Below are 12,027 nucleotides of genomic sequence, written 5' to 3' on the forward strand. Positions count from 1 at the left end.
GGAAAGAGTTCCCTCCATCTGCTAAGGAAGTACAGAGTCACATTCTAGAGAGGTATGGATAACAGAGAAGACCATGGCACTGCTCAGAGCAGTGGAGCAGAAATCCTTCCTGCTCGGCTAGGATTGTGAAAATGATAGTTATCTATCCATTTGCCTTGATTGCTGGCATCACTATCTGTGTGTTTCTATTTCTAGATATTGTAAATAATTGTTTTAAGTTACTATCAATGCTTTGTGCAATAATATAGGTATAACTAATATAAGTGGATGGTTGTAGAATATGAGAAGGGGAGAACAAGGAGTAGGAATAGCTTGGTTCCCCTCCCCCCACGCACAAGGAAAAATAAATGTTCCCAAAGTGAGAGCTTTAGAATGCTTCCTAAGAGTCTTTCCCGTGTAACATCATGTGCCTGAGTCACTCCAGTGCACAATGTGGTTCCTTAGATTTCATATCACAATGACTTTCTTCTGTCCCACACCAGTTCAGGCATAGGAAAGCATAACTTTCTTCTCACCTGAAGCTTCCGGTTGATTTCCAGTGATGACAGGGACTCTTACCATGCCTTGACCTATTCTTTCAAACACAATGCAAGTCTTTGCATTTATAGTTTTAAATTGACACCATTGGCAAAATGCCCAGCAACACTGTGACCTGTGAAGATTCTGTAGAATGATCATTTTCTCATCTGTAAAGCAGCTGTTTCAGAAGGGTGGGGAGGCTCAGAGGTATGCAGTGAAAGCCAGTGTGGGACAGGTCTCCAGGTCGCAGGCTCTAGAGGGTTCCACGGCTCTCTTTCCTAGATCAGGCTATAGGCACAGCTTTCCTGGCACAGGGATGAAACAAACAAGAGCAAACCGATACCAAAGAGCATGACAGTTCCCAGACATCAGGACGTTTCCACCCCTTTGCTGGAAGAAGTCACAAGCCTGAGTCAGAGCACACACAAATGTTCTACTCTCAGTGTACCCAAGACAAGTTATCTTTTGCATATTTGCTATAGTTGTTACAAAGATTCAGCTTCCCAAGTTGAATATTGTATGATAGTATATATTTAGAAGTTTCTTCTAGGTTTCTGTTTTGGTTTTGGAGTGGTTATTTTTTGTTTGATTGTTTTGCTTACATGTTTTATTTTTTAAGACTTGAGAATATGATATAATTACAGCATTTCTCTCTTTCTTCTCTCCAATCCCTCCCATCCCTGCTCCCAGCTTTCCTCTGCTGCCTGTGGTTCTTTCAGTGGGGTTGAGACCTTATGGGCTTTCCCCTGAACAGTTCAGTCGCTGATGTCTTACACAGCAGTACCTACAAAAGAAGAAAGTAATCTCCCTCTGGAAACTGTAACTCTTAGAGATAATAAGACTTGGACACTTCAAAAAACCATGAAAACCTGGAGGGGTGAAGGCAAAATATAGAGAAATTTAATCGGGTAGTTGGACAACAAGAGGGCAGACAGGAAGAAAAGCAGGGACATTTGCAGAAGATCTCAACTAGGAGTCAGCTCTGTGCTGGCTTTGTGAGGGGTGCATGTGTGACAAGAAACTAGACTATATCTACATGGAGAAGGAATAAAGGCTATGGTATACATGCATATATGCGCATCCCTCGGAAATTATTCAGATCCTCTTACCTGAAGTTGCTGTGCAATTAAAGGATTGTTTCAAATTCTATCTACTTGAAGGAACCAATTGCTTCGACAGGTGTACATTTCAAGAAGACTCAGTTGTGCTTCTGTGATACCTATGTAGAGAGTGACATTTGGTAGGAGATGTTTGTTTGTTTGTTTGTTTTCCAGACAGTTTCTTTGTGTAGCCTCGGCTGTTCTGGAACTCACTGTGTAGACCAGGTTGGCCTCAAACCCACAGAGATCAGTTGGCCTCTGCCTCCTGGGATCTGGGATTAAAGTGCGCACCGCCACCACCTGGCTGACCTGGGATTTTAAGATGAGTTAGTTACCCATCAAAGAATTTGAGAACACAGATGTTGGCTCAGGGGACTTTCCAATGAGAACACTACTGGTGAGAAGACTGGGTTTGGGGAAAGAGTTTGCCTTATACAAAGAACAAAAAATGCTGTAGCAAGCAATGAAAAGGGCGGCAGAAGTTGAGATTAGAGAAAGTGATAGGGGAACATGGCTTTATATAACATATTAAGAAATTTGAATCGTCTTAAGAGCAAGCAAGGAAAGGTATTATGAAATTTTTAGACTGGCATGACATGATCAGTTTTGCAAATAGATAAAAAAAATCATCAGAAGGAGCGCATGGAGAATGAATTAAATGGGAGCAACGAGCCGAAGCAAGGCAGTCATTGGGACGCCACCACAGGCATGGGCGAGAAGATGCCGTGGTGGCAGAGGGAGAGAGAAGCAAACCCAGGAAACAGGAGCAAGATCCGCTGAGGCTTGAGGACCGAGTGTAGGCCCCAGGGAGAAGGCTCAGTAAGGACAACTCTGTGACTCGGCATCATTTCCAGTCTAAGAACAGAAAGAGGAGAGCGCTGTTGTCTTGCGTTCGGAGTCTAATTGGTTTGCAGTCAGTAGATAACCAAGCACAGCAGGAAAGCTGTGGGTCGATATACATCTGCGTGTGGAAGCTACAGGGGAGGCAGGTAGAAGGGGCACGATGGCACAGGGTAGATATGGTCCCTGTACATTGATTTGGTTTTGGTTTGGTTTGGTTGTAACGGTAGGTATGGTCCTGACACAACGTTATAGGTGGTTTGGCAATGGGGGGGGGGGGGGGGGACAAAAAAGGGGGGGGGGGGGGGGGGGGGGGGGGGGGGGGGGCACAAAGAAGTCCGGACAGGAAGCAGCAAGGAGGTCCTGTTATCATGACTAAGCAGGACAAGCATTCCAGAAATGGACGAGTCAACTGTGTCTAAAGCTTTGTTTTTCTTAAACTTCTTCGAATTACTCATTTTAATTGATGTGACTGTTGTGCTTGTATGTGCACTTCGTGCACGCTTGGTGCCTGTGGAGGTCAGAAGAGGGCACCAGATCCCCTGGCACTGAAGTCACTGCAAATCCAACCCCTGTCCTCTGCACGATCAAGTTCTGTTAACTGCTCAGTTAAGATTAAGTACGCTGTGCTCAGTGTTTTTAAACAGGTCAATTAAGCTGACGCCCTCTGACTTTAGTACCACGAAGGTTAAGCGCTGCCCCCCAGTTCTGAGCTCTCGGTGATGGGGCTGGTTAATGCAGGCTCCCAAGACCGAGCCTCTGCGAGCTCACAGCTTCCTTTCGTTGTTCTCCAAACCTGTAAACAGCACCCCCGGGCCGCGGGCCGCACGGCGCAGCGGAGCCCCAGCTCTCACGCGGAAGAGGGGGAGCGCGCCAGGAAGGCCGAGCGCGGGCACGGCGGCTCCGGGGGGAGGCGGCGCGCCGGCGGAACAGCCGGCCGGGCCCGCCGCTGATTGGCGGAGGCGGAAGGGGCGGGGCGCCCTGCGCCTTTTCTCCTGCTCGGCGCTTTCGTTTCTCCAGCGCGGAGTCGGTCGAGGCGCCCGGGGGACTTCGCGGACCGCGCCCCTCAGACCGCCTTGGGACGCAGCGGAGCCGCGCAGGGAGCGCTGCCCGGACGTCGGCGCCTGCGTGCAGCGAGTGAGCGCCGGTGCGGGTGCGGGTGCGGGTGGGAGTGGGCCCCCCGCTCGGGTCTGGGGGCTGCTGCCCGCAGGTGACCTGCCGTCCCGCAGAGAGGATCCGTGCGTGACCTCCTGCCCAGGTCACGGCGGTGCTTGACGCTCCTACCCCCGGCGTTGTCACTGCAAGGGTGACTTGTGCAATAGAAAGTTCTACCCGGAAGGCGGTGCATCTTCCCGCTTAACCCTTGCTCTCCTCATCCGCTGGCCCCTGTCAACCACTGTAACTGTTTCTTCTTTTTACAGTCTTGTCATCCCCCTGAGCCTCCTCCGCCTCGCCGCGCGTGCAGCTGGCACCTAACTTGCTGACTGTGGTGGCAGCTTGTGTTGAACCCCGGCCTGTGCCCGGAGATAGCCCAGTAAGTGTTCGAGGAAACCGAATGCATTTGGAATCTCAGTTATGTATCAGCCCTTCCTGGTTTCCTGGAACTTACTTAGTTGCGGCAGAACCACTAGTGGAATAATGATTATTTAAAAGGAATTCCAGAACCCTACCTAAGAATTCTGGGGTAGGTGTACAGATGGATGAAAGTTGTTTTTATCTGGCAGAAAAGACTTGAGTCCTGATTGCTCAGTGAGAGTGCTGGGCTCAAACTTGTTGCATCGTCATGGGTTCCATTCAGTTGAACAAACTGTTCCGTGCTCAGTAACACTTGGTTTAGACCCAATGCCTGGCATTATTCAGGGTCCACAGCACGTTCATAGCAAAACGTATCCCCTCTGAGCCTCTGATGCTTACAAAGCACCCTGGGAGACAGCCACAAGCCTCACAGGGAAGGTCAGCACTGACCTCCAGTAGCTGTGCAAAGTGCAGCAGGGCACATGCTGAAGGCAGCTAGAGGTGGGTGTGACAGACAGCATTAGGAAGAAGAGACATCTCTATAGAACTGATGGTTGGAAGCAGTGTGGTCCAGTTTGAGGCCCGGCCTAGACTGAGGAGGACAGGATGTTTGATGGAGGCACGGAGACCAGAAAGGAATCAACCCCAAACTCAGTTTGAGCCAGGTTGCGCGGATGGCCTTGCCAGTCTCAGGTTTTAGAGACTGAGCTTGGTTCTGCGTTTGTTGGGTGAATCTGTTAATGCTGTAGCACACGCAGCCGTGTACCGAGAAGTCAGAGGAAGTTGAGCCCCTGGCTCATGGCTTACATGGGTGCCATGGCCTGAGGGAACATCACATTTGCTTTAGGTGTGTCTCTAATGGGGAGGAGAGAGCCACAGACTTGCACATTACAGCAAATAAACCAGATGTAAAAAGTCAAATTGCTACACAGACATCCCACAGTGGTAGACTGGAATCTTTTAAAATGGTGTTTGAAGTGGTAGCTAGCTTTGTAGCCGTCTCTTGGAGGGACATTTGTGCAGCAGACATGGCTTCGTTCCTGCACACGAGTGTCTGAAAGCAGGTATATCCATACACTCCCATATGCTACCTGAAAATAGACACTCTTCCCCAGACGCCTGGCAGGAATACTGCTCTGAATGTGCTGTTGTGCACAGGTCCTGCTACGTGATCGTCACAAGAAACTGGTTTCCAATACATCTTAAGACTTCCTTCAGTTAGGAATTGCTGTAATCTTAACCTTTAGGATTACAATATAAAAACTGACTTCACGGGTATCTGAACTTATGGATGAGTGTTACTTTATTCTTTCAAATGGCATTTGGCAATGCTGAATATTTCTTTTTCTGAGCCAGTGACTCACCATGTAACCTTGTAGGCTAGGCTTGTGCTCAGTATGCAGCTCAGGCTAGCCTTGAACTCACGACCTTCTTCCCTCAGCTTTCCCATGTGATGTGATTTCAGATGCACTCAAACAGGCCTGGCTGTTTGTTTTTATTTCTTTAAAAAAAAAAAAAAGAAACAACATTATTGGGGGCTTGCAGAGAAGGCTTGCTGCTCATAGTTCTTGCTGTGCAAGCGTGAGGACCCAAGTTTTGGATCACCAACACCGGCATTAAAAAAAAAAATAGCAAGGTGTAGTGACATGCATGTGTGACTTCAGTGTCAGGGACCCAGGACTTCCTGGTGAGCTAGTCTGACCAAAGCAGGTAGAATTCCTGTCTCAGAAAAAATGAACGAGGGAAAGGATTGAGGCTGATAGCCTGATATCAACTTTGACCTCTACATGCACGTGTCGGCACATATACAAAAACAAAAACAAAAACAAAAAAAACCCTCAACAACAAATCATTTCTGAGATTTAAGACTTCTTCTTTATGCCAGATCTGTTGTTTGTTGTAGGCGCCAGAGAAAATTTATTTCTTTTAAAATGTGTTTAAGAAAAATATTTTACCTTACAAATCATAAATATAAAATGTCAACTTAAACAGGAGAGATGGTTTGGTGGTAAAAGGTCTTGCTGCCAAGCCAGAGGACTTGAGGTTTCCAAGACTTACACGGGAAGGCGGAAAGGCGAGAGCCAGCGCCTGTAGGTTGTCCTTGGACCTCCGCTCATGTGTGTATACACACAGAATAAATAAAGTGTAATAACCATAAAATGTCACTTTTAAAATGTATAGTAGTTTGTAGAAAAGGTTTTTGGAAGTGCTTGTGAATTATCTTAATTCCAATTATGTTTTCTACTTGTTTGATAAAAAGTATAAATTCACTTTTAAGTAATATTTATTGGATTCTTAATTTGTACCCGACATTGTTCCCTCTCTTTTCTTCAGAGAAAATAAATATAATAAATTACAAGAGATATAATAAATTACAAAATATGTGATGAGTCTGGTGATAAATGCTGTGAAGAAAAATATATCAAGGGAAAAGGTAGTGTTTTCCACCGCAGAGATGGTTACCATTGAAATAGGATAGCCAGAGTACACTGCCCTGACATTTGAGTAAAGACCGGAGGACATGTTTTCTGCAGAAGAAAAAAACATGATTACAAAACTCAATAAACAAATATTGGGTATGGATACCATTCAGGCAAATTTTTCAGAGACCAACAGGATAGAGCAGCAGTTCTGAGGGTCGTGACCCCTTTGGCAAACGTCTATCTTCAAAAATATTTACATCTTGATTCATAACAGTTAAAAAATTACAGATATGATGTAGCAACAAAAATAGTGTAATGGTTGAGGTCACTACAGCATGAGGAACTGTATTAAAGGGTCGCAGCATGAGGAAGGCTGAGAAGTACTGAGCCAGAGGCTTTGCCTGTAGCTGTAGGTGTCCGTTCACATGTGTTTTCTTTCTGCAGGGGATGTCTCAGTGGTACGAGCTTCAGCAGCTGGACTCCAAGTTCCTGGAGCAAGTCCACCAGCTGTATGATGACAGCTTTCCCATGGAGATCAGACAGTACCTGGCCCAGTGGCTAGAGAAGCAAGACTGGTAAGCAGAGCACATTGGTTAGTCATGTGGAGCTGTTTACAAAAGTGTGAATCTCACAAGTGGCCACAGAACCAGTTTCATTAGTCATTAAGAACTTTCTATTCTATCTTTAAGCATATTGTTTGCTACTGGCCAAAATTTTAAGCATTCTCAACGGATTTGACATAGGAAACTCAAGCCTCTGCTAATTTTTTTTCTTTCTGGAGATAAATACCATGAATACTTTCTTGTGTATAATCTCTGATGCTTTTTATAGTTTTTCATGCTGGTTGTGTGTGATAGAAATACTACACAAATTGCCAGTAAAACAATGTCAACTTAAAAAGAAAAATAAACCTAAGTCACATGTAATCATCTGGTAATGTCAGTGAGGAAAGCAATGTTTCTTTTGTGTGTCGTAAGTTGTCTATAGAATGAGATGTAAAATCCTGGTCTCCTAGGGAGCACGCAGCCTGTGACGTCTCATTTGCCACCATTCGCTTCCATGACCTCCTCTCTCAGCTGGATGATCAGTACAGCCGCTTTTCCCTGGAGAATAATTTTTTGTTGCAGCACAACATAAGGAAGAGCAAGCGTAATCTTCAGGTACGGACTGGCGTGTGTTTCACTTGAAACGTCTCGATGCCTACACAAAATCTTTTCTTATTTTTATTTGGCAACTGCTACTGAGTACACACTCATTGGCATTCAGAGAAGTTTCATAAACACAAATAAGCTTTATTTATGTATTACAGTGTTCTGCCTGCATGTGTGCTTACATACCAGAAGAGGGTACCAGATCTCACTATACATGGTTATGAGCCACGTGAGGTTGCTGGGAATTGAACTCAGGACCTTTGGAAGAACAGCCATCTCTCCAGCCCCCAAATAAATCCTTTATGTGGCTAAGATTTATAAAGCATTAAATAAATCAATATCAACGCATTTTATAAATAAAGAAGAGTTTTCAGGTTTAAGTATAATGCTGTAAAAACTTTGTTTTGCTAAAAATCGTTAACATTTAGACCAAAGAAAGGGGGCTTAATTTTTAGGGTGGTGAGCTATGGTAACACGTTAAACTTTAAGATATTCTATGATCAATTAGGTCCTAGGCCTTTGTGGGTCCAGGTGAGGTATTTTCAGGAAAGTTTGGATCATCCAAGGCTTAGTCGTAAGTGTGTGAGGAACTTGGACTAGACTTACTTAGCCTTTCTTCTGGCAGACTTGTCTTCCACTGGAAGAGAAAGCAAAAGAAAGATCTAGAATTCAGAATCTTCACATGATCTCTCAGCACACCTTCAGCCTGGCTGTCCTATTTATTCTCTATTACAAAACTTTCTTGTTTTAATAGAAATGAAAGGTTTTATGCAACACAACCAAACATTTCAGCCTAGGAAATTGGAAGCCTTTTATTTTGTGTTCTTTTTGAACATTCTATTACTTTAAATCAGTGAGAAGGAAAAATCAGATTAAGTTTATAAAACTTTGCTCTTATTCGGGCTGCTTGGTGGTAACTTGTTATCAAGAATATGATTGCCAGTACTTTGCAAAACAACATTCAGAGGAAACAGAAACACTGAGATGAATATCTTTGTTCTGGATTAAAGTATAGTTGTACTTCAGTTCCTGTGTTGAGGAATTCGTTGAGGACTATCATGAATAGTTCTTACATCATTTACATTGCATTGTTGCATCCTAACAGAAGATAATCATCTTCAAGATATTCAGGAAAGGGAGAACTAAAGCAGTTATGCACAGGTGTGGGTATGACTTAGTGGTCAGAATGCATGCTTAGCCTACCTAAAGCTCTGGATTTTACACTTAATGGTATCCTCCAACCCTTGTGATCCACACGTGAAAATATTTTCTTTTTAAATCAAATTGCTCAAATTTTGTAAGTTAAAGTAATTTTGGTCCTGATTTATGAAAGGAGTATTTTGTAGTAAATAATTTGTCTCAGGGCATGATGTTGCATGCCTGTAATCCCAGTACTCAGGAGGCAGAGGAAGGCAAATCTCTGTTAGTTCCAGGATGGTTAGAACTACATCTCAAAAACTAACAAACAAAAAACAACCAGACCACTACAACAAATACCTTATGTCAAGGTTAGTCAACAAAAAATAAGCTTTCTCAGGGAAAAGAAAAGATTTTCTTAAACCAGGATTTTGCAGACTTTCTACTCATAATCTCTTTTTACCCAAGAAGTTTTTCCACAACTTTAGGCATATAGGTATATAAAATAGTTTATATATTTATATAAAATATAAATCAGGCATCTATTGGTAATAAATAAAAAGAAATTTATTTTAAAACAATTCTTTGATATACTTGTAATTCTATAGTTTATTAAAGATGAAATCAGATGTGCACACTAGTTAATGGAGTCTAATATGATAAAATTCAAAGATCTATTAATATGATACTGACAGGCCACTAGGCCACTAGAGAATGTGGCTCTGTCAGGCCTTGCCCTTCTCCCCCATTCCCTCTGCCTTGCTAAAAACACTTTGATTGCATTCCTAAAGTTGGCCACCAAGGTCCATTCCCTTATTTGGTCACTTCCTCCTCTTGAGGCTGACCACCAAGGTCCAGCTATCAAAACATTGATGTCCAGCAATCAAAAGTCCCTTTTGGGGAGGCTGGAGAGGTGGCTCAGTGGTTAAGAGCACCAGCTGCACTTCCAGAAGACCAGAGTTCAATTCCCAGCACCCCATGGCATCTCACAACTATCTGATCCATCACTATCACACACACATACATGCAAGCAAAACAACAGAAATGCACAGAAAATAAAAATAAATTCGTTTTTTAAAAAAAGCCTCCTTTGGCTAATCTAATTAACATGCCCAATTAAAATTAAACACCTCATCCTAACACGGGTTTCCTCCTTTATGTTTGTAAACTGCCATTTGCCTATGGGCCATGTGTGTGGCCTCTTTATGCAGAGGCAATCCTTTTTCATTCTCTGAAACAAATTCACCTACCCCCATCTCCCTTGTTTCCTCTCCCTTCTCCCTCATCCTTTATCTCCTGTCTGTGTCTCTTATCCCCTGCCCTTTGTTCTTGTGTGGCAAATACATCTTCTCCTTGTCAGGAACTTAGTCTTGGGGTCCTGAGCCAGTACTGATCTCTACAGAATCAGGTTTAAAGTGACAGGAGGAAATATCAGAGGCTGTTTCCCGCAAGTAAGCCATTATGTTACTATGAGGGCAGAGACTTTGCATGTGGACTCAAACCCTGCAGTCACCCACACACAGAGCTCTGCTCCAGGCCCCTGTGTCATTGCGCTGTCCAGACAAAGGTGCTGTGCGTGGTCCCCATGGTTGAGCACTCATAACCGAGGCTGCAGTGGAGTCGAGTGACACAGCACACCCAGAAATCCACCTCAGACTCCTTGTGGTTGTAGTTGACTTTTCATTTACTTGTAGTTCTGCACATTCGGAAACCTTTCACTGTTGGCAGAATTTTGGTGATCCTCATATTCTATTCATTATGAATTCCAATATTCTAATTCAATTATTCTGAAATTTATTTTTTATCCTACACACCTGTGTCTAGGATAACTTCCAAGAAGATCCTGTACAGATGTCCATGATAATCTGTAACTGTCTGAAGGAAGAGAGGAAGATTTTGGAAAATGCACAAAGATTTAATCAGGTACTTCATTCTAAGTGAACACTAACAGAGTAGAAATGTGTTGCTTATTTCACAGGTGCTACGGAGAGTCTCTCTTAAACACCGATGAATTCAACTCTGATCTTACAGCCTCAGGAAACAGAAGTTTTCTGGAACACTTTAAGAAAGGTTGTTTTCTAATGGAGTTAATTCCTAGTGAGGTGCTTGCAGATGGTGCTGCAAGTGCTGAGGAGGCCATGAGAAGACTGGGCAGTGCCTGTTTTTTTAGGTCAGGGTCAGGGGGCTTCTCTCACAGGAGTGGAAGCGTGCAAAGCTTTGAGTTCTGGTAGCCTTGCAAACGAGGGGCCATGGCAGGTATACTCAATATGGAGGTAGGGAAAACACACAGATTCAAGCTATGTTTTGGGACCGAATAAACGAGGAGGATGCTACAGTTGTGACTGGAGTCATTTGGAGAATGATAATGCTGTCTTCTGGGAAAGAAGTCAGAGAAAGGCAGGAACAGGATGTTTACCGGACGCAGCAGACACGGGAGGATTAAAAAAATTAATAGGAAAATAAAAGCTTCATTTTGCACAGGATTAAGACACTCGTTGTATGTTCAGGACATCAAACAGTAGATGAGTCAGGGTTGTAGTATAATGTTTGGGGTCATGATTTTGCTAGTCACCATGTAGGCCTTCCTGGAAACTGGGTTCAGCAAAGTGTTTGCAGTTGAAGGGACATTTTTTTTACTCCTTTCTTGAGACGTTAGTGGTGAGAGCAACAAGGTGGGCAGGTGGCTTTGAAGCCATTGCGATGTGAGTTCTTCTAGCCCAACCACTCGAGCATTGGGAGGAGACCGTAAAGGACACAACACAACCTCTGCCTTGGGCATTTCTCTACAGATAATGATGTACACTGTGTCACAATGGGGAAAGATAGAGAACAAACGTAATGCTGGCAAAGGCCTTTCTCCCTGCCTTCATGAGCTTTTGCGCCATCCCACGTGCATGGTGAAAATTTTGGCTGTGTTGTGTGGATATGTTTTTGTTGTAGTCCCAAGTGTGGGATGTGGAAATACTTTGTCCATACCTGATAGCAGCCTCCTGAGAGGGCAAGTGATCCTTGGCAACTGGAAAGTGCCTTGTGCAGGGTGCATGGGTTTTGCAGCTGGAAAACATCCTGGTGTGAACTCTGAGAAGGTATAAATAGGAGCCCACAGAGAGTGCTTTGCTTTGCATGACTTCACTTTACTTCTATAGAGAAAAGCTCCCAAGAACTTTTGGTGCCACTTCTGTTGAATGGCGCTGTTTGCCTGCCCCAGGTGCATCAGAGGGCTGCTGTGGATGCTGTTTCCTGCCCCAGACACAGCAGAAGGCTGCTGCTGCTGCTGCTGCTGCTGCTGCTGCTGTTGCTGCTGTTTCCTGCCCCAGGCACAGCAGAGGGCTGCTGCTGCTG

The 12,027-nt window shown here is 44.2% G+C and overlaps 1 protein-coding gene across 2 annotated transcripts in view; it reads left to right on the plus strand.

Moving 5' to 3' along the window:
- The first annotated feature begins 3,450 nt into the window (after positions 1–3,450).
- The window catches only part of Stat1 (signal transducer and activator of transcription 1), a 42,967-nt gene continuing 34,390 nt past the window's right edge, over positions 3,451–12,027 (plus strand). Inside the window, exons 1-5 of one of the 2 annotated variants that reach the window (XM_055616419.1) lie at positions 3,451–3,606; positions 3,881–3,993; positions 6,842–6,972; positions 7,413–7,557; positions 10,510–10,608. In XM_055616419.1, the coding sequence (XP_055472394.1) occupies positions 6,845–6,972; positions 7,413–7,557; positions 10,510–10,608 (372 nt within the window). In that variant the 5' untranslated portion in view covers positions 3,451–3,606; positions 3,881–3,993; positions 6,842–6,844. The remainder of the gene's footprint in view (positions 3,607–3,880; positions 3,994–6,841; positions 6,973–7,412; positions 7,558–10,509; positions 10,609–12,027) is intronic. The other variant, XM_055616418.1, reaches the window with a different exon arrangement.

This window comes from Psammomys obesus, unplaced genomic scaffold, assembly GCF_907164565.1.
Source record: "Psammomys obesus unplaced genomic scaffold, mPsaObe1.curated_primary_1811, whole genome shotgun sequence".
NCBI classification, from domain to species: Eukaryota; Metazoa; Chordata; class Mammalia; order Rodentia; family Muridae; genus Psammomys; species Psammomys obesus.